At 35.9% G+C, this 25,013-nt stretch overlaps 2 protein-coding genes across 2 annotated transcripts in view; one reads left to right on the forward strand and one right to left on the reverse strand.

The window, feature by feature from the left end:
* The window catches only part of LOC308608831 (charged multivesicular body protein 1B2-like), a gene marked incomplete at both ends in the record, with an annotated part of 43,041 nt that extends 18,346 nt beyond the window's left edge, over positions 1-24,695 (forward strand). Inside the window, 7 exons of the mRNA XM_081222165.1 lie at positions 9,775-9,878; positions 15,834-15,980; positions 16,368-16,436; positions 16,523-16,630; positions 21,404-21,447; positions 24,169-24,241; positions 24,651-24,695. Of these exons, the coding sequence (XP_081078291.1) occupies positions 9,775-9,878; positions 15,834-15,980; positions 16,368-16,436; positions 16,523-16,630; positions 21,404-21,447; positions 24,169-24,241; positions 24,651-24,695 (590 nt within the window). The remainder of the gene's footprint in view (positions 1-9,774; positions 9,879-15,833; positions 15,981-16,367; positions 16,437-16,522; positions 16,631-21,403; positions 21,448-24,168; positions 24,242-24,650) is intronic.
* Positions 17,029-18,312, reverse strand: LOC308609044 (heterogeneous nuclear ribonucleoprotein D0-like). Its single transcript, XM_081222524.1, has one exon. The coding sequence runs from the start codon at positions 18,295-18,297 to the stop codon at positions 17,230-17,232; it is 1,068 nt and encodes a 355-aa protein (XP_081078650.1). The 5' UTR covers positions 18,298-18,312; the 3' UTR covers positions 17,029-17,229.
* Positions 24,696-25,013: the final 318 nt, after the last annotated feature.

Consider the following 25,013-nt stretch of genomic DNA (forward strand, 5'->3'; position numbering starts at 1 on the left):
CACCCCGGCGGGCGAGGAGACAAGCCTCTCGGGCTGGTGAGTGCCGCTCGGCACCGATCCTCTGTGCGGGAATCTCTCCACTTTGCCCTACCCAGGTATGTGGGGAGTTTCTTGCCTTTTGGAACGTCTGGGGTCTTCTGCCAGCGTTCAGTAGGTGTTCTGTAGGAGTTGTTCCACGTGCAGCTGTATTTCTGGTGTATCCGTGGGGAGGAAGGTGATCTCCGCATCTTACTCTTCCGCCATCTTACCCAGAAGTCTATGTAGTTTTTTTTTTTTTTTAACATCTGTACCTTTTTTTTTAACATCTGTATTGGAGTATAATTGCTTTATTGTAGAAATATCACATAATTTATCCATTCTATTTAGTGATGCACATTTAGGTTGTTTCCATGTTTTTCTGTCATTATAAATAATACTGCTATGATCATTCTTGTACATATTTCCTGTGTCAGCTTGGACAGTTTTTCTATGGTATTTATCTAGGAGTGGGATTGCTGGGTTGGAGACTATGGGTATTTTCAAGTAATGATTCTTTGATGATTTCAATTGTAATCTATATACCGTTTATTTTTCTTATCATGTTTGGTAGGACTCCAGAACAATGTTTAATATATATATATATATATATATATATATATATATATATATATATATATATATATATATATATATATATATATATATATATATATATATCATGGTCACATTCTTCTTACAGTCATCCCTGGGTATCTGCAGGGGATTGCTTCCAACACCCCGCTCCCCCCACAGATACCCAAATCTGCAGATATGCAGATCTTTTAGATTGGCCTCTATTCGCAGACGCAAACCCACGGATACATAGGCATGACTGTACTGATTTTAAAAGGAATTCTAATTATTCACTGTTAAGGATGATGATTGTTCTAGTTTTTGTTTTTGTGGAATTTTTTTAACATCTTTATTGGAGTATAATTGCTTTACAATGGTGTGTTAGTTTCCGCTTTATAACAAAGTGAATCAGTTATACATATACATATGTTCACATATCTCTTCCCTCTTGCATCTCCCTCCCTCTCACCCTCCCTATCCCACCCCTCTAGGTGGTCACAAACCACCTAGCTGATCTCCCTATGCTATGCGGCAGCTTCCCACTAGCTATCTATTTTACGTTTGGTAGTGTATATATGTCCATGCCACTCTCTCACTTTGTCAAAGCTTACCCTTCCCCCGCCCCATATCCTCAAGTCCATGCTCTAGTAGGTCTGTGTCTTTATTCCCGTCTTACCCCTGGGTTCTTCATGACATTTTTTTCTCTTAGATTCCATATATATGTGTTAGCATACAGTATCTGTTTTTCTCTTTCTGACTTACTTCACTCTGTATGACAGTCTCTAGGTCCATCCACCTCACCACAAATAACTCAATTTCATTTCTTTTTATGGCTGAGTAATATTCCATTGTATATATGTGCCACATCTTCTTTATCTATTCATCTGTTGATGGACACTTAGGTTGCTTCCATATCCTGGCTATTGTAAATAGAGCTGCAATGAACATTTTGGTACATGACTCTTTTTGAATTATGGTTTTCTCAGGGTATATGCCCAGTAGTGGGATTGCTGGGTCATATGGTAGTTCTATTTGTAGATTTTTAAGGAACCTCCATACTGTTCTCCATAGTGGCTGTATCAGTTTACATTCCCACCAACAGTGCAAGAGTGTTCCCTTTTCTCCACACTCTCTCCAGCATTTATTGTTTCTAGATTTTATTTTATTTTATTTTTTTGTGGTACGTGGGCCTCTCAATCTTGTGGCCTCTCCCGTTGCGGAGCACAGGCTCTGGACGCGCAGGCTCAGCAGCCATGGCTCACGGGCCCAGCCTCTCCGTGGCACGTGGGATCTTCCCGGACCGGGGCACGAACCCGTGTCCCCTTCATCGGCAGGTGGACTCTCAACCACTGCGCCACCAGGGAAGCCCTAGATTTTTTGATGATAGCCATTCTGACTGGTGTGAGATGATATCTCATTGTAGTTTTGATTTGCATTTCTCTAATGATTAATTATGTTGAGCATTCTTTCATGTGTTTGTTGGCAATCTGTATGTCTTCTTTGGAGAAATGTCTATTTAGATCTGCCCATTTTGGGATTGGGTTGTTTGTTTTTTTGATATTGAGCTACATGAGCTGCTTGTAAAGTTTGAAGATTAATCCTTTGTCAGTTGCTTCATTTGCAAATATTTTCTCCCATTCTGAGGGTTGTCTTTTGGTCTTCTTTATTGTTTCCTTCGCTGTGCAAAAGCATTTAAGTTTCATTAGGTCCCATTTGTTTATTTTTGTTTTTATTTCCATTTCTCTAGGAGGTGGGTCAAAAAGGATCTTGCTGTGATTTATGTCATAGATTGTTCTGCCTATGTTTTCCTCTAAGAGTTTGATAGTGTCTGGCCTTACATTTAGGTCTTTAATCCATTTTGAGTTTACTTCTGTGTATGGTGTTAGGGAGTGTTCTAATTTCATTCTTTTACATGTAGCTGTCCTGTTTTCCCAGCACCACTTATTGAAGGGGCTGTCTTTTCTCCTTTGTATATTCTTGCCTCCATTATCAAAGATAAGGTGACCATGTGCGTGGGTTAATCTCTGGGCTTTCTATCCTATTCCAATGGTCTATATTTCTGTTTTTGTGCCAGTACCATACTGTCTTGATTACTGTAGCTTTGTGGTATAGTCAGAAGTCCAGGAGCCTGATTCCTCTGACTCTGTTTTTTCTTTCTCAAGATTGATTTGGCTATTCGGGTTCTTTTGTGTTTCCATATGGATTGTAAGATATTTTATTCTAATTCTGTGCAGAATTCCATAAGTAGTTTGATAGGTATTGCATTGAATCTGTAGATTGCTTTGTGTAGTATAGTCATTTTCAAAATATTGATTCTTCCAATCCAAGAACATGGTATATTTCTCCATCTGTTTATGTCATCTTTGATTACATTCATCAGTGCTTTATAGTTTTCTGAGTACCAGTCTTTCACCTCCTTAGGCAGGTTTGTTCCTAGGTATTTTATTCTTTTTGTTGCAGTGGTAAATGAGAGTGTTTCCTTAAGTTCTCTATGTGTTTTTTCATTGTTGGTGTATAGGAATGCCAGAGATTTCTGTGCATTAATTTTGTATCCTGCAGTCTTACCAAATTCATTGATTAGATCTAGTAGTTTTCTGGTGGCATCTTTTGGATTTTCTATGCATTGTATCATGTCATTGGCAAACAGTGACAGTTGTACTTCTTCTTTTCCAATTTGTATTACTTTTATTTCTTTCTCTTTTCTGATTGCTGTGCCAGGACTTCCAAAACTATGTTGAATAAGAGTGGTGAGAGTGGACATCTTTGTCTTTTTCCTGATCTTAGTGGAAATGCTTTCAATTTTTCACCATTGTGTTTGATGCTAGCTGTGGGATTGTCATATATGGCCTTTATTATGTTGAGGTATGTTCCCTCTATGCCCATTTTCTGGAGAATTTTTATCATAAATGGGTGTTGAATTTTGTCAAAAGCTGTTTTGCATCTATTGAGAAGATCCTATGTTTTTTATTCCTTAATTTATTAATGTGGTGTATCACATTGTTTGATTTGTATATATTGAAGAATCCTTGCATCCCTGGGTTAAATCCCACTTGATCATGGTTTATGATCCTTATAATGTGCTGTTGGATTCTGTTTGCTAGTGTTCTGTTGAGGATTTTTTCATTTGTGTTCGTCTGTGATATTGGTCTATAATTTTCATTTTTGTGGTATCTTTTTCTGGTTTTGGTATCAGAGTGACGGGTGCTTTGTAGATTGAATTTGGGCGTGTTTCTCCCTCTGCAAGTTTTTGGAAGAGTTTGAGAAGGCTCGCTGTTAGCTCTTCTCTAAATGTTTGATAGAATTCACCTGTGAAGCCATCTGGTCCTGGACTTTTGTTTGTTGGAATATTTTTAATTACAGTTTCAATTTCATTACTTGTGATAGGTCTGTTGATATTATCTAATTCTTCCTTGTTCAGTCTTGGAAAATTGTACCTTTCCGAGAATGTGTCCATTTCTTTGTGGTTGTCCATTTTATTGGCATTTAGTTGTTTTTAGTAGTCTCTTATAATCCTTTGTAGTTCTGCAGTGTCAGTTGTGATTTCTCCTTTTTCATTTCTAATTTTTATTGATTTGCCTCCCCTCCCTTTTTTTCTTGATCAGTCAGGCTAAGGGTTTATCAATTTTGTTTATCTTCTCAAAGAACCAGCTTTTAGTTTCATTGGTCTTTGCTATTGTTTTCTTCATTTGTATTTCATTTATTTCTCCTCTGTTCTTTATGATTTCTTTCTTTCTACTGTTTTTGGGTTTTCTTTGTTCTTCTTTCTCTAGTTGTTTTAAGTGTAGGGTTAGATTGTTTTTTTTGTGATTTTTCTTGTTTCTTGAGGTGAGATTGAATTGCTATAAACTTCCCTCCTAGAAGTGCTTTTACTGCATCCCGTAGGTTTTGGGTCATTGTGTTTTCGTTGTCAATTTTTTCTATGTATTTTTAAAAAATGTCTTCTTTGATTTCTTCAGTGATCTCTTGGTTATTTAGTAGTACACTGTTTAGCCTCCTTGTATTTGTTTTTTACAATTTTTTTTCCTGTAATTGATTTCCAATCTTATATCGTTGTGGTCAGAAAACATGCTTGATATGATTTCAATTTTCTTGAATTTTTTGAGGATTGATTTGTGACCCAAGATGTGATCTATCCTGGCAAATGTTTCATGTGCACTTGAGAAGAAAGTGTATTCTGCCACTTTGGGGTGGAATGTTCTATAAATATCAATTAGATCTATCTTGTCTATTGTGTCATTTAAAGCTTGAGTTTCCTTATTTATTTTCTGTTTGGATGATCTGTCCATTGTTAAAGTCCCCTACTGTTATTGTGTTATTGTCGATTTCTCCTTTCATGGTTGTTAGCATTTGCCTTATGTATTGAGGTGCTCCTATGTTGGGTGCATAAACATTTATAATTGTTTTATCTTCTTGGATTGTTCCTTTGATCATTATGAACTGTCCCTCATTATCTTTTGTAACACTCTTTATTTTAAAGTCTATTTTATCTGATATGAGTATTGCTACTCCAGCTTTCTTTTGATTTCCATTTTCATGGAATATCTTTTTCCATCCCGTCACTTTCAGTCTGTATGTGTCCCTAGGTCTGGAATGGGTTTGTTGTAGACAACATATATATGGGTCTTGTTTTTGTATCCATTCAGCCAGTCTATGTCTTTTGGCTGCGGCATTTAATCCATTTACATTCAAGGTTATTATCAATATGTATGTTCCTATGACCATTTTCTTAATTGTTTTGTGTTTGTTTCTGCGAGTCTTTTTGTTCTCTTGTGTTTCCTGCTTTGAGAAGTTTCTTTAGCATTTGTTGTAAAGCTGGTTTGGTGGTGCTGAATTCTCTTAGCTTTTGCTTGTCTGAAAAGCTTTTGACTTCCCTATTGAATCTGAATGAGATCCTTGCTGGGTAGAGTAATATTGGTTGTAGGTTTTTCTCTTTCATCACTTTAAGTATATTCTGCCACCCCTTTCTGGCCTGCAGAGTTTCCACTGAAAAATCAGCTGATAACCTTATGGGGATTCCTTTATATGTTATTTTTTGTTTTTCCCTTGCTGCTTTTAATATTTTTTCTTTGAATTTAATTTTTTTAGTTTGATTAATATGCGTCTTGTTGTGTTTTTCCTTGGGTTCGTCCTGTATGGGACTCTCTGTGCTTCCTGGACTTGGGTGACTATTTCCTTTCCCATGTTAGGGACATTTTCAACTATAATCTCTTCAAATATTTTCTCAGACCTTTTGTTTTTCTCTTTGTCTTCTGGGACCCCTATAATTCAACCGTTGTTGCATTTAGTGTTGTCCCAGAGGTGTCTGTGCTTGTTCTGAAGTATTTTCATTCTTTTTTCTTTATTCTGCTCCTCAGCAGTTATTTCCACCATTTTGTCTTCCAGCTCACTTATTCGTCCTTCTGCCTCAGTTATTCTGTTATTGATTCCTTCTAGTGTATTTTTCATTTCAGTTATTGTGTTGTTCATCTCTGTTTGTTTGTTCTTTAGTTCTTCTAGATCTTTGTTAAATATTTCTTGTATTGTCTCAATCTGTGCTTCCATTCTATTACTGAGATTCTGGATCATTTTTACTGTCATTACTCTGAATTCTTTTTCAGGTAGATTGCCCATTTCCTCTTCATTTATTTGGTCTTGTAGATTTTTACCTAGCTCCTTCATCTGTGGCATATTTTTTGCCATCTTATTTTATTTTGAGTGAAATTGTGCTCCTGTTTTACTGGTTGTTTGGCCTGAGGCTTCCAACACTGGAGTTTGTAGGCTACTGGGTAGAGCTGAGATGGGTCTTGGTGCTGAGATGGGGAGCTCTGTGCAACCTCTCTCCTATGAATATTCCCTGGGGTCTTAGGTTCTCTGTTAGTCCAGTGTTTCGGACTTGGAGCTCCCACCACAGTAGCTTCCGCCTAACCCCAGGCTTGTGAACCAAGATCCTGCCAGCTGGTTCACTCTGGGGTTCCTCCCGTCTCCTTGGGCATTAGAATACACCACCAACAGCTGGCAGGCTCCCTAGTTGTGGGGAGACGCTAACTCCACGTCTTCCCACACCACCATCTTGACTCCGCCTCTCTGGATTGATTTTTATATGTCCTGCTTGGGATTGTTTTTTTGTTTGATTTTTTGTTTGTTTATGCTTCTTGAGTCCAAAGATTTTATTCCCATCAGTTATGGAAGACTCTCAAGTATTATCTCTTTGAATGTAACATTTTGCACATTGTCTTTATTATATCTTTGTGGTATTGCAGATATTAGACCTTTTTATTCTGTTTTCTTTATTTCTTGTCCTCTCTTTCATATTAACCTTATTTTTTCACTCTAATCTTAATTCAGGTCTATAGTCAGTTTGCTAATTTTTTTTTGTGTGTGTGGTACGCGGGCCTCTCCAGTTTGCTAATTTTCTCCTCAGCTTTGTTTAATTTTCTTTTATGTAGTTTGCTCCACCCCCAGCTGTGAGCCAAGGCCCATAATGACAGTTAACATTGTCATCTCATCTTCCTTTGCCAGCTGATAAGACTTCTTTCTATGTCACCCTTATGCTAATGTTGTAGCCTTTAAGATTCTAGGTTTATTCAGAAAATTCAGTTCCAGTGTCTCATCTCATGGGCTCCACAGGGGGCTTTGTCTTCAGGGGCTTCAGTGCTTACCTACTACTGATATTTACTTCTTCCTCCTTGTTTCTGTTTCCTGAGGATTTTCCTTCCATTTTTACAATCTAAGCTCTGTATTTAAAAGGGAATTTGTTGTAGTTTATCCAGTATTTCAAGGTGTTATTATAAATATGTAGGCCTCCATATTAATGGAAGTGGTTCATGTCTTTTTAGGATAAAGGGGGAAAAGCTTTATGGTATTAAATTGACTTGTAATGGATCCCCTATTAATATTTTTGGCTAATATTTTATATCATGACCATTCTTAACCCTTAATATTAAATTAGAGTTGGCTATAGTAGGTAGTCAGTCCTCAGTATTTGCAGTTTGTAGTAAAGTTCAGGTTTAAGGGAAACTGAAAACATTCTTTAAAAACAATGGATATATAAATTATATGAATTCCTCTAAAATAGCTGGCTTCTTAATTCAGCTTTTAACAATAGTGACTTTTTCTACAGAGACAGCAATTCTATTTGGGAGATGATTTGAAAAATAAAAAATTCATTCTTTTTTTCTTTATTTCCATCTATCTCAGTGATTCAGGTTCTCTGCAGGGTTCGATTTTGCCCCCCTCCCCAGGTAGCATTTGATAATGTCTGGAGACATTTTTGGTTGTTGTAATTCGGGGAACAGAGGGGTTGCTAGTGTCATCTAGTGGGTAAAGGCCAGGAATGCTGATAAACTTCGTAGAATACATAGGACATCCCCCACAACGAAGTATTATCTAGCCCAAAATATCAGTAGTGCTTAGGTTAAAAAACCCTATTTATAAAAGGAGCTGTAATTTTCTCAGTTACCTAGCTGAAATTGATAAATCTTAACTTAAAAATGTAACGTATATGATACATTAAAACTACCCAGAAATTCATACATATATACTTATTTTCTTAACAATTCTAGTTATATCTGTTGTTGATGAAAAATACTCACGGTAGCAAGTCATCCCTCTCATTATCCATAAATATAAGGTGTTAAATTAGAACCATGAAGCCTTTGAGAGATGAACAAGGTTAATTTATGGTTTAGCTTTGGTAAATAATCGAATAATGTTTATTTTCTGATAGTGATATAATCAAACCAACAGTTATTAGCTCTTTAAACTATATAGTGTATGTGGGCCTTTCAAAAAAATGAACCCTGCATCCTTTATAAATGTCCCAAAGAAATATAGAATCAGGGTTTAAAAAAATAGATTTTACCTTTTTCTAAAGGGCAGAAAACACATAGAATTATTCTTAATAGTGATTTAATCATGATACAAAGCAGTTGGTTTTGAAATAATCCACATTGCTTTGTCAGATTCATGTGCATTACTTTATATTTGTTTTTGCTTGTGTCATGAAAATGGAAGATTTGTGGTATTGCTTATTTGGGTCTTATTCCCATTATATTTTTGTTGTTTTTAATTTAAAATGTTTAATCTTAAAATAGTTTTAGACTTAAAGAGAAATTGCAAAAATAGTACAGAGATTTCTTTTATTCCCTTTACCAAGCTTCTCCTAATGTTAACACCTTACATAAACATAATCATCAACCAAAGGAAGTCCACATCACTACAGTATTAACTAAACTACAGATCTTACTTGGATTTCACCAGTTTTTCCCCTAATGTCCTTTTTCTGTTTCAGAATCCAATCACGCATTGCATTTAGTTGGCATGGCTCCTTCGTCTTCTCCATTCTATAACAGTTCTTCAGTCTTTCTTTGCTTTTCATGAACTTGATGCTTGACAAGAACACTGGTCAGTTGTGTCTTACATTAGAATGTCTCTCTCAGTTCAGGATTGCCTGACAGTTTCTCTGGAGTAAATTGAGGTTATGTTTTTGACACCACCACCATATAAGTATGCTGTACTCTTCCCAGTTCATCATTTCAGAAGGTAAATGGTGTTGAAATGTTTTATTACTGGTGATATTATCCTTGGTACGGTGGTATCTGCCAGGTTTCTCTACTATAAAGTTGCTCTTTTTCCCTTTGTAATTAATCTTTCTTGCCATTACTTTAATTTTTAAAATTTTTATTTTATATCGCAGTATGGTTGATTTACAATGTTGTGTTAGTTTCAGGTGTACATCCAAGTGATTTAGTTAGACATATACATATATTCTTTTTCAGATTATTTTCCCATATAGGTTATTACAGAGTATTGAGTAGAGTTCCCTGTGCTATACAGTAGGTCCTTGTTGATTATCTATTTTATATATAGTAGTGTGTATGTTAATCCCAAACTCCTAATTTATCCCTCCCCCACCTTTCCCCTTTGATAACCATAAGTTTGTTTTAATAGAAATAATTAAGTTTCTTAAAATTTTTAAGTTTTATTTCTTTTTCTTATTTATTTTCTTCTAAAATTATTTCTTAAAATAATTAACTTAATTTTAACAAAACAAATGTGGAAGAGATAAAAATTGTTCTGTTTTCTCAAATACTTTGTGAATATTTGGTTTAAATAGCATAATCTGATAAGTTTTATAATTTTAACATCTTGTTTTCAGGTAATTAGGTTGGGAAGTGACTTTTTTTTTTAAACCTTAACATATAATTTCCGAACACCTATTTAACTTGAAGTTTGCTGCAAAAGAACTTAATAGGAATGCCAAGAAATGTGATAAAGAAGAAAAGGCTGAAAAGGCCAAGATTAAAAGGGTAAGTAATATTTAATCTTTTTACTTTTTCTTAAACTCATGAAATGAGCATAGTTATATGATGGAAGAGTGGTTGTTTTAGTTTATTTTACATTGAAGAAAGATTACTGGCTTTAGCATTTTAAGCCAAATATCTATGTAAGTAAATTATTTATTATCTGACATAATTAATAATGGCTTTTCTTGTTTATTTCTACTTATGTGTGCAAGTATGGCTCATAATACAAAGTATAACTGTACTGTTACCTAACTGTTCTATTGCCTACATCTAATGACTGTCCTTTGGTTTGTAGCCAGAACCACTGTTACTGAGAAGTATAAAGCCTGTATGTAAGAATAATATTTCACATTTTTTGGCTCATTTGAATTTCTGTAGTCGCTAAGGTTTTGTTTTTTTTAACATCTTTATTGGAGTATAATTGCTTTACAATCATGTGTTAGTTTCTGCTGTATAATAAAGTGAATCAGCTATTTGTATACATATATCCCCATATCCTCTCCCTCTTGCGTCTCCCTCCCACCCTCCCTATCCCACCCCTCTAGGTGGTCATAGAGCATCCAGCTGATATCCCTGTGCTATGCGGCTGCTTTCCACTAGCTGTCTTACATTTGATAGTGTATATATGTCAGTGCTACTCTCTCACTTCGTTGCAGCTTACCCTTCCCCTCCCTGTGTCCTCAAGTCCATTCTCTACATCTGCGTCTTTATTCCTGTCCTGCCCTGAGGTTCATTAGAACCATTTATTTTTTAAGATTCCATATATATGTGTTAGCATACAGTATTTGTTTTTCTCTTTCTGACTGACTTCATTCTGTATGACAGACTCTAGGTCCATCCCCCTCACTACAAATAACTCAATTTCATTTCATTTTATGGCTGAGTAATATTCCATTGAATATAAGTTTTATATATACATAGTACATAGCATTAATGTATATTGTGACTTGTGTATTGTGTACTTGCTAGGATTCACAGGGCTCAGCATATAGTTGGACTCATGGCTATGGCATATTACACTAAAGGATACAAAGGGAAAACACATGTGGCGATGTCTGGAGGAATCCAGTCTTAAGCTTCCAAGAGTTCTCAGTGGAATCACACAAGACAAGCTTAATTCCTGCAGCAACAAATTGTGACAACATGTGTTAAATGTTGTCTACCAAGGAAGTTCTCCTGTGACTAGGAGTCCAGGGCTTTTATTGGTAGTCACACAGGGATCCTCTGCCTAGCACACACCAAAGTTCCAGTCTCCCAGAAGGAAATCCAGTGTTTGGCATAAACCACATTGTTTGTATAAAGAGTTTAGGCACAGTGAGCCACTCTTAACTGTTCTGGGAAAGATGGAAACCTTCCCCAAATCCAAGTTCCTAGATGCTAGTTACATGCCAAACTTGCAAATAGACCTTTCAAAGGACAGCAGACTCAGGCTTGCTGTGTTAACTCTCTTCTGCACATGTGTATTTATATATCTATTTTTAATATTTTATTAAATTACTCTGATCTTTGGTAGGTAATAGCGTATATCCTACACTTAAATTGAGTCACTTTGGGTATTTTGTCTATGCTCTTAATAGAGAAAACTTTATGGGAAGAAAACTTTCAGAAAAGGAGATAGAAATAGTTAGGCTGAGTTAGAAGAAAAAAATACTTAAAATTGATGTATTAGCATCATCCTTTTCTAAAAGTATAAGCCCAACTATTTCAAGGAAAGAGAAAGCATAAAAAAGATTTTGGTCTAACATTTTTATATATTGAAGAAATTAGAAATAATCTAAAAATAATTTTTGAATTTTCAAATCTCCAGCAAGCACAGCAGTATTAAAACATGCATATTCCCAACAAACAAAGTCCAGGCCCAGATGGTTTTACTGGTGAATTATACCAGACATTTAAAGAATTAAAGTACACCTTTGAACAACACAGGTTTGAACTTCACAGGTCCACTTGTACACAATTTTTTTTCAACCAAGATGTACTATAGTACTACACTATTCATGGTCAGTTGAATCCGTAGATGCAGAATTGTAGATACAGAAGGCCAACTGTAAAGTTATACATGGATTTTTGAGTGAGTGGGGTTTGGCACCCCTAGCCCCATGTTGTTCAAGGGTCAACTGTAATACCAATCAACCTCAAACTCACTCATCCAAAAAATTAAAAAGGAGGAGACACATCCAAACTCACTTTATGAAGCCAGCATTACCCTGATACCAAAACCAGACAAGGAAACTACAAGAAAAGAACATTATAGGCCAATATCCCTGATGAACATAGATGTAAAAATCCTCAACAAAATAGTAGCAAACCAAATTCAACAATGCATTAAAAGGGTCATACATCATGAATAAATGGAATTTATTCCAGGGATGTGGGGATGGTTCACCATCCACAAGTCAATCAGGGTGATATACCACATTAACAAAATGAAGGATAAAAATCATATAATCATCTCAATAGATGCAGAAAAGGCATGTGACAAAATTCAACATTCATTCATGATAACAGCTCTCAACAAAGTGGATATAGGGGGAATGTACCTCAACATAATGAAAGCCATAGATGACAAGCCCACAGCTAACATCATACTCAAGGAAAAAAGCTAAGAGGTTTTCCTCTAAGATCAAGATAAGGATGCCGACTTTTACCACTTCTGTTCCACATACTGCTGGAAGTCCTAGCCAGAGCAATTAGGCAAGAAAAAGAAAAGACATCCAAATCAGAAATGAAGAAGTAAAACTGTCTCTATTAGCAGATAACATGTATTACATATAAAAAACCCATGGCATTATATATAAAAGAATCCACCAAAAAAACCATTAGAATAAACAGATGCAATAAAGTTGCAGGATACAAAATCAATATACAAAAGTCAGTTGTGTTTCTATAACTAATAATGAACTATCAGAGAAATTAAGAAAACAATCCTATTTACAATTTCATTAAAAATAAAATACCTAGGGAAACTTAACCAAGGACCTGAAAGACTACACTGAAAACTATAAGACATTGATGAAAGAAATTGAAGAAGACACAAATAAATGGAAAGATATTCCATTCTCATGGGTTAGAGCAATTAATATTGTTAGAATGTCCATACTGCTCAAAGCAATCTACAAATTCAGTGCAATCCCTATCAAGATGCCAATGGCATTTTTCACAGAAATAGAACAAACAGTCCTAAAATTTGTATGGAACCACAAACAACTCTGAATATCCAAGGCCATCTTGAGAAAGAACAAGGCTCAAACATCATGCTTCCTGATTTCAAACTATATTACCAAGCTGTGGTAAATGAAACAGTGTGATATTGACATAAAAACAGACACATAGATCAATGAAACAGAATAGAGAAATCAGAAATAAACCCACACATTTATGGTAATTTATTTGCAACAAAGGACCCAAGAATATACAATGGGGAAAGGACAGTCTCTTCAGTAAATAGTGTTGGGAAAGCTGGACAGCCACATGCAAAAGAATAAAACTGGACCACTGTCTTACAACATATACAGCAGTTATCTCAAGATGGATTAAAGACTTGAACTTTAAACGTGAAGTCATAAAACTCTAGAAGAAAACGGAGATGGTAAACTCCTTGACACTGGTCTTGGCAGTGATTTTTTGGAATTGACACCAAAAGCAGAGGCAACAAAAGCAAGTATAAACAAGTGGGACTATATCAAGCAAAAAAGCTTCTGTGCAGAAAAGGAAGCCATGAAAAAATTTAAAAGGCAACTTACTGAGTGGGAGAAAATATTTGAAAACCATACAGATGATAAGGGGTTTACATCTGAAATATGTAAAGAATTTATACAAGTCAAAAGCAAAATACCACACAATTTGATTTAAAAATGTGCAGAGGATCTTGATACACACTTTTCATAAAAAGACATACCAATTTGCCAACAGGTACGTGAAAATGTTCTCAATATCACTCATCATCAGGGAAATGCAAATCAAAACACAATAAGATATCACTTCACACCTGTTAGAATGACTGTCATCAAAAAGACAAAAAGCAAAAAGTGTTGGAGAGGTTGTGGAGCAAAGGGAACCCTTGTGCACTCTTGGTGGGAATATAAATTGGTGCAGCCACTATGGAAAACAGTATGGAGGTTCCTTGAAAACTGAAAATTAGAACCTACCATATGGTCCAGCAATTCCACTTCTGGGTGTTTATCTGAAGGAAACAAAAACACTAACTCAAAAAGATATATGCACCCCCATGTTCATTGCAGCATTATTTACAATAGCCAAGACATGAGGGGATTCCCTGGTGGTGCAGTGCTTAAGAATCCACCGGCCAATGCAGGGGGCATGGGTTCAAGCCCTGGTCCAGGAAGATCCCACATGCTACCGAGCAACTAAGCCAATGTGCTGCAAGTACCGAGCCTGTGCTCTAGAGCCTGTGAGCCACAACTCCTGAGCCCACATGCCACAACTGCTGAAGCCTGCGCGCCTAGAGCCCATACTCTGCAACAAGACAAGCCACTGCAATGAGAAGCCCGCACACCATGACGAAGACCCAATGCAGCCAAAAATAAATAAAATAAATTAATTTTTAAAGAAAGACATGAAAACAACCTAAGTGTCCATCAATGGATGAATGGAAAAAGAAAATTTGGAATATATATATATATATATATATATATATATATATATATATATATAAAGTCGAATATTATTCACCCATAAACAAGGAAATCCTGTCATTTGCAACAACATGGATGGACCTTGAGCATATTATGCTAAGTGAAATAAGTCAGAGAGAGAAAGGCAAATGCCATGTGATCTAACTTATGTGGAACCTTAAAAAAAAAACAACTCACGGATAAAGAGAATAGATTTGTGGTTGCCAGAGGAAGGAGGTGGGCGGGTGTGTGTGAAATGGGTGAAGATGGCTGAAAGGTACAAACTATCAGTTATAAAATAAGTCCTGGGGATATAATGTACAGCGTGGAGACTACAGTTAATAATACTTTATTGTATATTTGAAGGTTGCTAAGAGATCTTAAAAGTTCTCATCATGAGAAAAAAATTGTAGCTATATGTGGTTATGGATGTTAACTAGGAAAAAAACCTTGGAAAGTGTTTGAGGTTGCATATACTAATGTATTTATCACATTGGTGTTTATATTATTGAAGAATTGGAAACAAACTAAATACCCAGCAAACAGGGATCTTAATTGATCCATGTGCTCTAATTTCAGTCACTTATGTACCCTATCGATTTTGCTATACTGGGGTACCATCTGAGCTATTTAACATTTTTCTTTAAATTGACTTTTAACTTCACACCTGGCCATAGCTATTACAGTATAGCAGAAAGCATGGATCTGTGCTAGTTATATCCATTTCAGATATACATTTAAATAAATGCATAATTAAAATGAAGACACTTATGTCTGTGTAACATCTAAAATCATTGTATGTACTATCAGTAGTGTTTGTACCTCACACGAGCAAAGCCCTGATTAATGGTGCATCCATACACCACAGTCTTTTTTTTTCTTTCAACACAGTCTTTAGAGTGATGATGTAGTTATATATTTATTGACTTAAAAAAATTTAATTAGGTGAGAAAACAGTATGCTCTGATGCATGTACTCTTGTAATTTATATTGTAATATTTCAATAAATAGGTTTATGTACTTGGAATACTTTATACTGAAATATTAATAGTGGTAATGGCTGAGTGATTATGGGAACTTTTTTAAACTTTATATTCTAATTTCTTAAAACGTTAATGAGTATATATCTTTTAATCATAAATAAAAAATTAAAGGACTATTAATTCTCCTTTTATTTCCTAAAAATACTAATTGTAAAAGCTCTTAAATATTAAAAATATGTTAGTTGGGCATTGTTTTCCTCTTTCTAAAATATCTACTTTTGCTCCCTATATTTATTTTTGGTGTTTGTCTTCACTGTTTACTTTTGCTCTGTTTAAAACAGGTCATTCAGAAAGGCAATACAGAAGTTGCAAGAATACATGCTGAAAATGCAATCCGCCAGAAGAACCAAACAATTAATTTCTTGAGAATGAGTGCTAGGGTTGATGCTGTGGCAGCCAGAGTTCAAACTGCAGTAACAATGGGCAAGGTAAGCCTTAATATCTGTAAATAATAGGAACTCTTGATTTAAGTTATTGGAGGTATTAAGAGTTGTCAGAAATCTAAATCTACTGCAAAGTGCTACAAGAGTACTCACATTCCCGAGCAGGAGAAAGATAGTCAAGATGCTTAGTGAGGAAATCGATTTTGGCAGTAGCTTTTCAGCTAAGGTCTAATTAGTTGTCTTCCAATGAATAGTCAAAGATAAAAGATAGTCGATGCCTAGACCAGAAATACATAGTGTACTTTTACTGTTAAGGAAACGGTAGATAAATTTTATAAGATGATCTACAAGTAATATAAGAAACTACATAAATTTTGAGGTTGTTTTTATTATAGGATTCTCAGTCTTTTTTTTTTTTTATACTCCCAATAGGTAACCAAGTCCATGGCAGGTGTAGTTAAGTCTATGGATGCTACATTGAGGAGTATGAACCTTGAAAAGGTAAAAATAAATAAATAAATAAATTGATGTTCAGATAGGATCTTTTCAGAGTAAGTTTTTTCTTATGACCATATTTATTTTTGCAGATTTCTGCCCTGATGGACAAATTTGAACAGCAGTTTGAAACACTGGATGTTCAAACGCAACAAATGGAAGACACAATGAGTAGTACTACAACCCTAACAATACCACAAGTAAGAATAGTTTCTCTACTTACACTAACTTGTAAAAATTACCCAACTTCAAAATATAATGGCTTTGTGAACCTAAATCATCTCTAGAATGTGAAGTAAATATGGTATATCCCCAAAATACAAGTAGGAAGTTATGCTCTGACCCTGGATTCCTAAGGACATGTTAGAAGATGACACTTCCTATCTTGTTTTGAAGTTCTAAGATTTATTATAGGTCACATGTCTAGAGAGTATGGAACTTGGTTCTGCTCTGCTGCCAGTGGTCTTTATTGATGAAAGCATTGACCTAGAGACTCACTGAGGCCAGTGGGTATTAGGTATTATCCTAACCCCAGTTAGGTCATCTCTTTGCAGATATTCTGCGTCCTGCCTACTCTTTTTTTTTTTAAGAAATAAAACAATGAAAGCAAATTTCTTTTAATGAGAACTCAGAATTAAACTTCAGAGGGACCCAACGTCAAACTTCCATTCAGGGACTTGATACAAAAAATTTAGTTTGAACTGCTATTAGCAGGTGGCAGGAGCCACCTTCAAATGATTCTTCAATTTGGAAAATACTGCTTCACCACCTGTTGGGGATAAATTGCAAATGGAATAATTTAGTATGGTTTGTAGCTATTTTGATGACCACCTCGCCTGGATACTTTCCCATAACCACTCTGCTGGTTGCTATAATCACCATATCCATAGTAGTTGTTGTAACCAGTGTAGTCATATCCTCCATAATCACCATAACCTTGGCTGTTATATCCATAGTTGCCATAGCCTTGATTCCAATAGTTACTATATCCCTGGTTCCAGTTTTGACTGGGGCCACCACCTCTTCCACGAGCTCTTCCCGCAAATCCTCCTCTAGATCCCCACTGTTGCTGTTGCTGATACTGTTCCTTCGACATAGCTACTTTTATTTCACATTTACTAAGACCAACATTGTGGTATTTCTTTTCCATTATCTTCTTCACTGGTTCCTCTTCCTTAAAGGTAATAAAGCAGAATCCACGCCTTTTATTGGTCTTGTTGTCATTGGGGAGCTCTATGGATTCAACCTCACCAAAACCACCAAAGTACTCCCTTATTTTCTCTTCAGGTGTATCTGGAGAAAGGCCACCAACAAAAATTTTTTTAACAGGCTCTTTTGTTTTCATGGCTTTGGCCCTCTTAGGATCAATCACCTTCCCATTCAATTTATGTTCTTTCTGATCCATGACCTTATCCACACTCTCCGATTCTTTAAATAGCACAAAGCCAAAACCCCTTGATCGCCCTGTGATAGGATCTAACTTCAGAGTGCAGTCTACGACTTCACCAAATTTGGAGAAGTAGTCCTTCAGATCTTTCTTTGTAGTGTCCCAGCTAAGGTCTCCTATAAACATTTTCCATTCTTCCCACTGTGCCGTCGCTGCTTCAGAGTGTCGTGGGGAGGAGTTTGAATGGCCTTCATCCTCCTCGTTCTTACTGGCATCGATCTTCGCCCCCTCCGACTCGGTGCTGCCTCCTTCGGTGCCTCCGGCCGCGGTTCCGCCCCCGGTCCCGGCTCCGCTTCCCGCCGCCGCCGCTGCCCCCTGCGCCGCCGCCACCATGGCTCCCTCCTGTTCGCCCGCCGAGCCGCCTACCGCCGCTGTTGCTGCCGCCGCCGCCCCGTCCCCGCCAAACTGCTCCGCCGACATAGTGCTACTGCCTCCGCCGCCGCCGAGACTACACCCGCCGCTGCCGCGAACCGAAACTAGCAGCAAAGTAATCCCCGCCGCTGCCGCGCGCCCGCTCTACCGCGCGAAGCACACAAGACAGAGAAGGCGCGCGTGGCTGCAAAGGCTCCTGCGCCTCTCCCCGGCCTGCCCGCCTTGCCTCCCACTCTCGCGCGGCGCGCACTCCCACTCTCGTCCGCCGCACTAAAAAAGAATAAGAAGCAGCGGCCCTGCCTACTCTTTAGTTATGTTATTAGGCACAGATCAAGATGAACAAATAGTAAATTACAAGATCAATTATTTTTCAGAAAACTAGGATGTTTTCTAGGATGTTGTTGCATCTGCAACTTAGAGATGTGCTACAGAGAAAATTAAATTTGAAGCTAGTTTGGATGTCACGTGAGCCAGAAATAAAGTTTTTGTGAAACTTGAATATTAAAATAGAAGATTTATATCATTACCACTCTTCTTTTTGATCCCAGCACCTATCATATTGTTCATCAAATAAACAAAAAACTTGTTATCATTACATAAGATGATAATATGGATAATTTACAAAACAGGTTAGGAGGAAAATCAATAGCCATCCATCAAAATTTTACTGAAGGTGATGCCTTTCACTAAGAGGTAAATAATAAGAGAACAAGCTTATATTCAGGTTTTAGAGTTAAGAAGAAAGTATTCATGTGTATGTCTTATAGAGAGCATATATTTAGCCATTACTTTTATACCTCCTCCAGAGCCTTGCTTCCCCAAAGTGTGGTGCAAAAATCAGGAACATCTGTATCATCTGGGAGCTTATTAGGAATGCAGAAATTCAGACCCTATCCACAGATATATTGAATTGGAATCATTTTAATAAGATTTACAGGTGATATTTATGCCCTGATTTTGAGAAGCACTGTCCTAGAGTTTCTGATTCTTATTCAGGCACCTTAGGTGATTTCCAGGTGATTTTATGGTCAAGATTAGGAAAACACAAGGTAACTGGAAAAATGACTTGAAGTCCGGACACTTGGATTTCTAATCCCTACTCTGCCACTAATTAAGTTTGGGACCTTAAGATACTCAATACCTTGGGTCTCAGTATTCATAGCTGTAAAATGTAGGGTTGGATTTGATGATATCTAAATGCCTTTTAGCTCTGAAAAATCTTGAGATTCATTCACCTAACATTTGCTAAGCACCTTCTCCTGTGTCAGGTATTGTGCTAGGTGCTGGGGATATTCAAGTATATACAAAACATTTTTCATAAAGAGTCAACCAGAATTTACAACAGAAATGGACATGCTTAGATGCCCAAATTCTCATACCTTGCTAATGAGTAATTAGAATTTAAATTGGCATATTCACTTTGGAAAAGCAATGTGGTAATATCTACAGTCCATTCTTAACATAGCAGCCAGAGCAATCCTGATAAAACAAGTCAGATCATGTCATTCTTCTGCTCAGAGCCCTTCAGTGGCTCTACATGTCTCTCAAAATAAGAGCCAAATTCTTTATGGTGGCCGATGGTGCCCTCTAGGATCTGCCTCATCCTGCTTCTCTGACCTTATCTCCTATTATTGCTCATCACTCTACTAAGATATTGGGCTCCTTGTTATTTCTCAAACACACCATGTACATTTCTTCCTCAAAGCCATTCACTTGCAGGTTCCTCTGCCTGAATCTTCTTCATCTGTCTTGCACTCATCCTCATTGCCCACTCCCCCACCTGCTTCAGTTCTTTGTTCAAATGTCATTTTCTCAGTGAGGTTTTTTATGATCATCCTACTTAGAAGTACACCAGTGGCACATCCACCGTGGATCTACCATCCCTGCTTTATTTTTCTTCATTGTACATATCACCTTCTGATAAACCACATAATTTTAAAAGTTTTTATTTGCCCCTCCCTTTCATGTGCACACACTAGAATGTAAGCTTAATGAAGGCAGGGATATTTTTAATTATTTTTGTTTACTGATGTATCCCTAGCACTTAAAATGATATCTGGCATAAAGTAGGTGCTCAGTTAGTATTTGTTGAATAAATCAGAGTATATGAAAATGCATATAACCTATAACCTAGTACTTCTATTTTTAAATTTATACACAAAAAACCTACATGTGTATAAACATACTTCTACATAAGAATGTTCATTGCACTATTGTCTATAATCAGGAGAAATTAGGGGAAAATGTCTAAATGTCCAGAAATAAAATGGATAAATACAGTTGAGAATATTTTATATTACAGTACTATACAGGAGTGAAAGTTAATGAACTAGAGCTCTAGATCTCAATATAATTAGATCTTATAAGGTTGAATTAAAAAAACAAGTTGCAGGATAGTATACTTAGTATAATGCCATTTAAGTAAATTTTAAAAACACAAATAATGGTATTATAGATATGAAGTAAAAACAACACAATCTAAATGCACAGAAGTATTTGATCTATTATTTTCTGAACTTCTTTGTATTTTGAAGGTGAATGAAAGACAAGAGAGACTAAGGCCCAACAGCATTATTAGAGGTTTGCTTAAAATTTGGCACCTTGTGGTAGAGCTGTAACTACATCTTAGAGCTCCTACCTGTATGTTCTAAATATTTTAAATAAGTTAAAAACAAGCTTTTTTTAAATTAATTGGACTGTATTCCCTGAGAACTCCTGTACTGTTGTAAATATCTCAATACTTATATTTTATTCATCTCTAGATACTTTAAAAATTAATCCTTAATATCAAATTTGCATCAACTAGCAGAAAGGACAGTTATGATTAATCTAAAATTTAAATCTGTTACATTTTAAATATGAACAAAGTTGGTTCGCTCCATTAGAGAGCTACATTACTCAGATTCAAATTATATGTGAATATCACTGTGAATATTTTTCACATAACCTCATAGTTTAAGGCTTTATAACTTAACATTATTCATAAATAAATCATTTTATGAGATAATTCAGCTCCCTCTGGTGGTAAAACAATTTTTTTAACTTTCTTTTAAAAACTGTAGATCAGTTCCCCGTTTTTAAAGCTAGGTCAGAAACAAAAACTACCCGAAAAGCAAATACCATTCAAATACAAATTCTCATTTTTTTATTCTAGAACCAGGTGGATATGCTGCTTCAAGAAATGGCAGATGAAGCTGGGTAAGAAATTATTCAGATGCTTTTTAAATAATCTTGATTTAATATCTACAAGTCCTACAATTATGTAATGTGGATAAAAATATGTCTTTACCACCAATGGTCAGAGTTAGGTTTTTGATCCTAGAATTTAGTGCTTCAAGGACCTTTAGAACATCCAGCTCTTTGTCATGCTCACAAAAATGTGACTTTGTTCCAATCATCTTAGTATTTTCTTAAAAATCTCTGGAGATAGATTCGGTTAGTGTGTGATAAGAAATGAAAGAAGGTGGCTGAGGGAGGCAGGAGTGTTTAAAAAGTTTCCTCTGTACCGTCTGTGTTCAGCATATATCAAATGTTTAATTTTTTTAATATGATCTTCCAAAAGAATTTTACTATGATCAGGCCATTAAGTCTTAAGCCCAGTTTGAGTCCTGCAAACTGAGCAATATGTGCAAAACATCCAAGGAGTTCAAAAGATGGCAGCATTTCATTGTTGTAGATGGTTATTTGTTGTTTACAAAAGTAAATAATTAACACCCTTTCTGGCACAGCTATTAGAAATAGGGTATCTGTTAGGCTATTTATTTTAGGCTCTTCATGTTTGAGGGGAATGACTTGACTGTAATATTATCTGTGCTACAGAAGTCATGTTATGTCAGTATTCTCTGGTATTTTACTTAGTTCAAGAGAACATTATAGTAAAGAATTAAAAATATTTTTTTCAAAGATAAAGATTACAACTGGGTGCTACTAAAGTTTTATGCTTTATCTTCAAAGGTAGAGTAGTAGGTTGAAATAAGGTTCTTGAAGACACCTGGAAAATAGAGTTGATGAATATTATTCTAGTGTCGAAACTAATGCTTAATTAGAAAGAACTTTATTAGTTATCAGCTCTTTAGTTCACTGTTGTATCTCTCATTAGTGGATTAAAACCTAGGTTAATAAATCAGGTTTGCAATATTTGAGAACAGGGCTGGGGGGTAAGTGGTACACTATTTGCTTTGTTAGTATCCTAATATAGCCCATATCCAACAAGGAGTAAGAAGGATGATTTTAAAGTGTTATAGGAGAGACTAAGGCATGTGTAAGAAGACTCCATTTTATTAATATGAGGCTAAGAACTTGTTTCTGTTTGTACCAAAGACGAAATAAGAAGATTGGGCTTGAAAATAGAGCAAGGGAGGTCTCATAAAACGAATATTGCCATATCACAACCTTACTGACACTCAGTGGAAATCAAGTTCAGAGGACAACTTTTTTATAAGATTTAGAGTAGGATTTCTCAAACTTGACACTGTTGACATTTTGGGCTAATAATCCTAGGGGCTGTCCTATGTATATAGGATGTTTAGTAGTGTCCCTGGCACCTACCCACAAGTAATATCACCCCTCCCCCCAGGTGTGACAGCCCAAAATGCCTCCATACATTGACAAATGTTCCTTGAGTGTAGGGAGTCAAAATCAAGTGATTACTTCTGTCAATAATGTGTGGTGACTGGAGCAGTAGAAATAGGTAGAACCATTGATGTCAAAATACCCATCCTTATAGATGTTTAAGTATAGCAAAATTCTGTTTTAGCATAGTAAAATTTTAGTATACCATATCTTTACCTTTTAAATAACAATCTGTCTCTAGAATCTCCTAATGATGAAGTTACTGTATTCACTGTAGTGTTTTCAAACTGGAGTTGGCATACACTCATCTAGAGACAGGCAGAAAGAGTAGTTTGTATCCTACAGGAGTATTTATAATGGAGATTAAAATCGTGGCCTTGGAAGGAGACAAACCTGGATTTGAATCCTATCTGTCACTAGAGTGATCTTGGGCAAGCATACTTAACTTTTCTAAACTTCAGTTACATGGGTAGATGCAAGTAATGATTTCTAGCAAGGGTAGCTCAGGATCTAAACACGGAACTTGAAGTTAGCTCAAATGTTAGATATGGATATTGATCCTGAGACTACATATGTCTAGCCTGTTTTATCTTTTTTTGACACATTAATTTTCTTTACAGTAGAAGACATATAGTAATCTCCGGTAAATTCAGTACATTGGATAACCATTGTTTTGGTCTTTCTTTTTGTTCAGATGACCAGATCATTATCCTATATTTTATTCACTTTTCTATCATAAGATTATCATCCACATGGGTTGCCACTAGGGCTCAACAAAAGCTCTTTAAAATTAGTAATTCATTTATCCTAAGGTGGACATTCAGAATATGCACTTTTGAATTAATTAGTTTATTTATTTTTGGCTGCATTGGGTCTTTGTGCTGTGCATGGGCTTTCTCTAGTTGCGGCGTGGGGTGGAGCTACTCTTCATTGTGGTGCGAGGGCTTCTCATTGTGGTGGCTTCTCTTGTTGCAGAGCACTGGCTCTGGGCGCATGGGCTCTAGAGCACAGGCTCAGTAGTTGTGGCACACGGTCTTAGTTGCTCCGCTGCATGTGGGATATTCCAGGACCAGGGATCAAACCCATGTCCCCTGCACTGGCAGGCGGATTCTTAACCACTGCACCACCAGGGAAGTCCCCAGAATATTTTTAAGTTCTATTTGCATCTATAAAATGGAACCAGTATTATGTTTATTTAAATTAAGGTAAAATGCTAAGTAGAATATTCAAATTTGCAATAAGCATGTTTTTGTAATTTATAATAACAATTATAAGCTTGTTATAATTAGATAAGGAGAAAAATGTTTATATTAACATTCATTTATGTTAATTATTTTAAAATTGTAGCCTTGATCTCAGTATGGAACTACCACAAGGTCAAACAGGTTCTTTTGGCACAAGTGTTACTTCCATGGAACAGGTAGAAGTTGGATTTTATCTTGATTTGTATGAACTTGATGAATGAATTAAATATGTGTATTTATATTTATATATAAGCAAATATATTCTCCTTTTATCTATTATAAAGAGTATTTTTCTACTATAATATAACATCATCGTAAATAAGCAAGATGTAATTAGCCTTTAACTCTTTAATGATGGACACTGCATGCATATTTCATTTAGCGATTGAATTTGTTCCCCTTCATAGCCTTCTGCTCTATTAAGTTCTCCATTTATTTTGAAATGTTTAGAAAAAGTAAATTCTTAATATTTTTGTGTGAATTTTTGAGACAAGATTTTAAACCTTATTTGAATATGAGCTATTTAAAATATTAGTGATTTATATTTGTCACAGCCCTGTGACTTTTAATCTTTGCTTTCTCCAGGATGAACTATCACAGAGACTTGCTCGTCTATGTGATCAAGTGTAATTTAAAGAACTGGCACTTTTGTTTACTTCACTGGTTTCTGAAATATTTTGTGTGTATGTATAGATAAGTTTCACTCAAATTACACTAAGAATGCCATACATTACAGAATGCTTAACACTATTTGTATATAATGCTTTCTTTTATCTTGCTGTACTTTCCAGTACTTTAATTCCAGAGAGTTTCCACCTTGACAGATTTTACAGTTTTGTATATTATGTTGAAAAGTGCAAGAGATGTTTTTTTGTAGGTGTCTTAGACTGAGCTAGCATTAACTTGCTGTATGTGAAATATCTTACTCAAAAATTACATTAAAAAATT

Source organism: Mesoplodon bidens (genome assembly GCF_964165515.1).
Source record: "Mesoplodon bidens genome assembly, chromosome: X".
Classification (NCBI taxonomy): Eukaryota; Metazoa; Chordata; class Mammalia; order Artiodactyla; family Ziphiidae; genus Mesoplodon; species Mesoplodon bidens.

Coding starts and splice junctions, on each gene's coding strand:
- LOC308609044 (XM_081222524.1), bottom strand. CDS start 18,297: ATGTCGGCGGAGCAGTTTGGCGGGGACGGGGCGGCGGCGGCAGCAACA.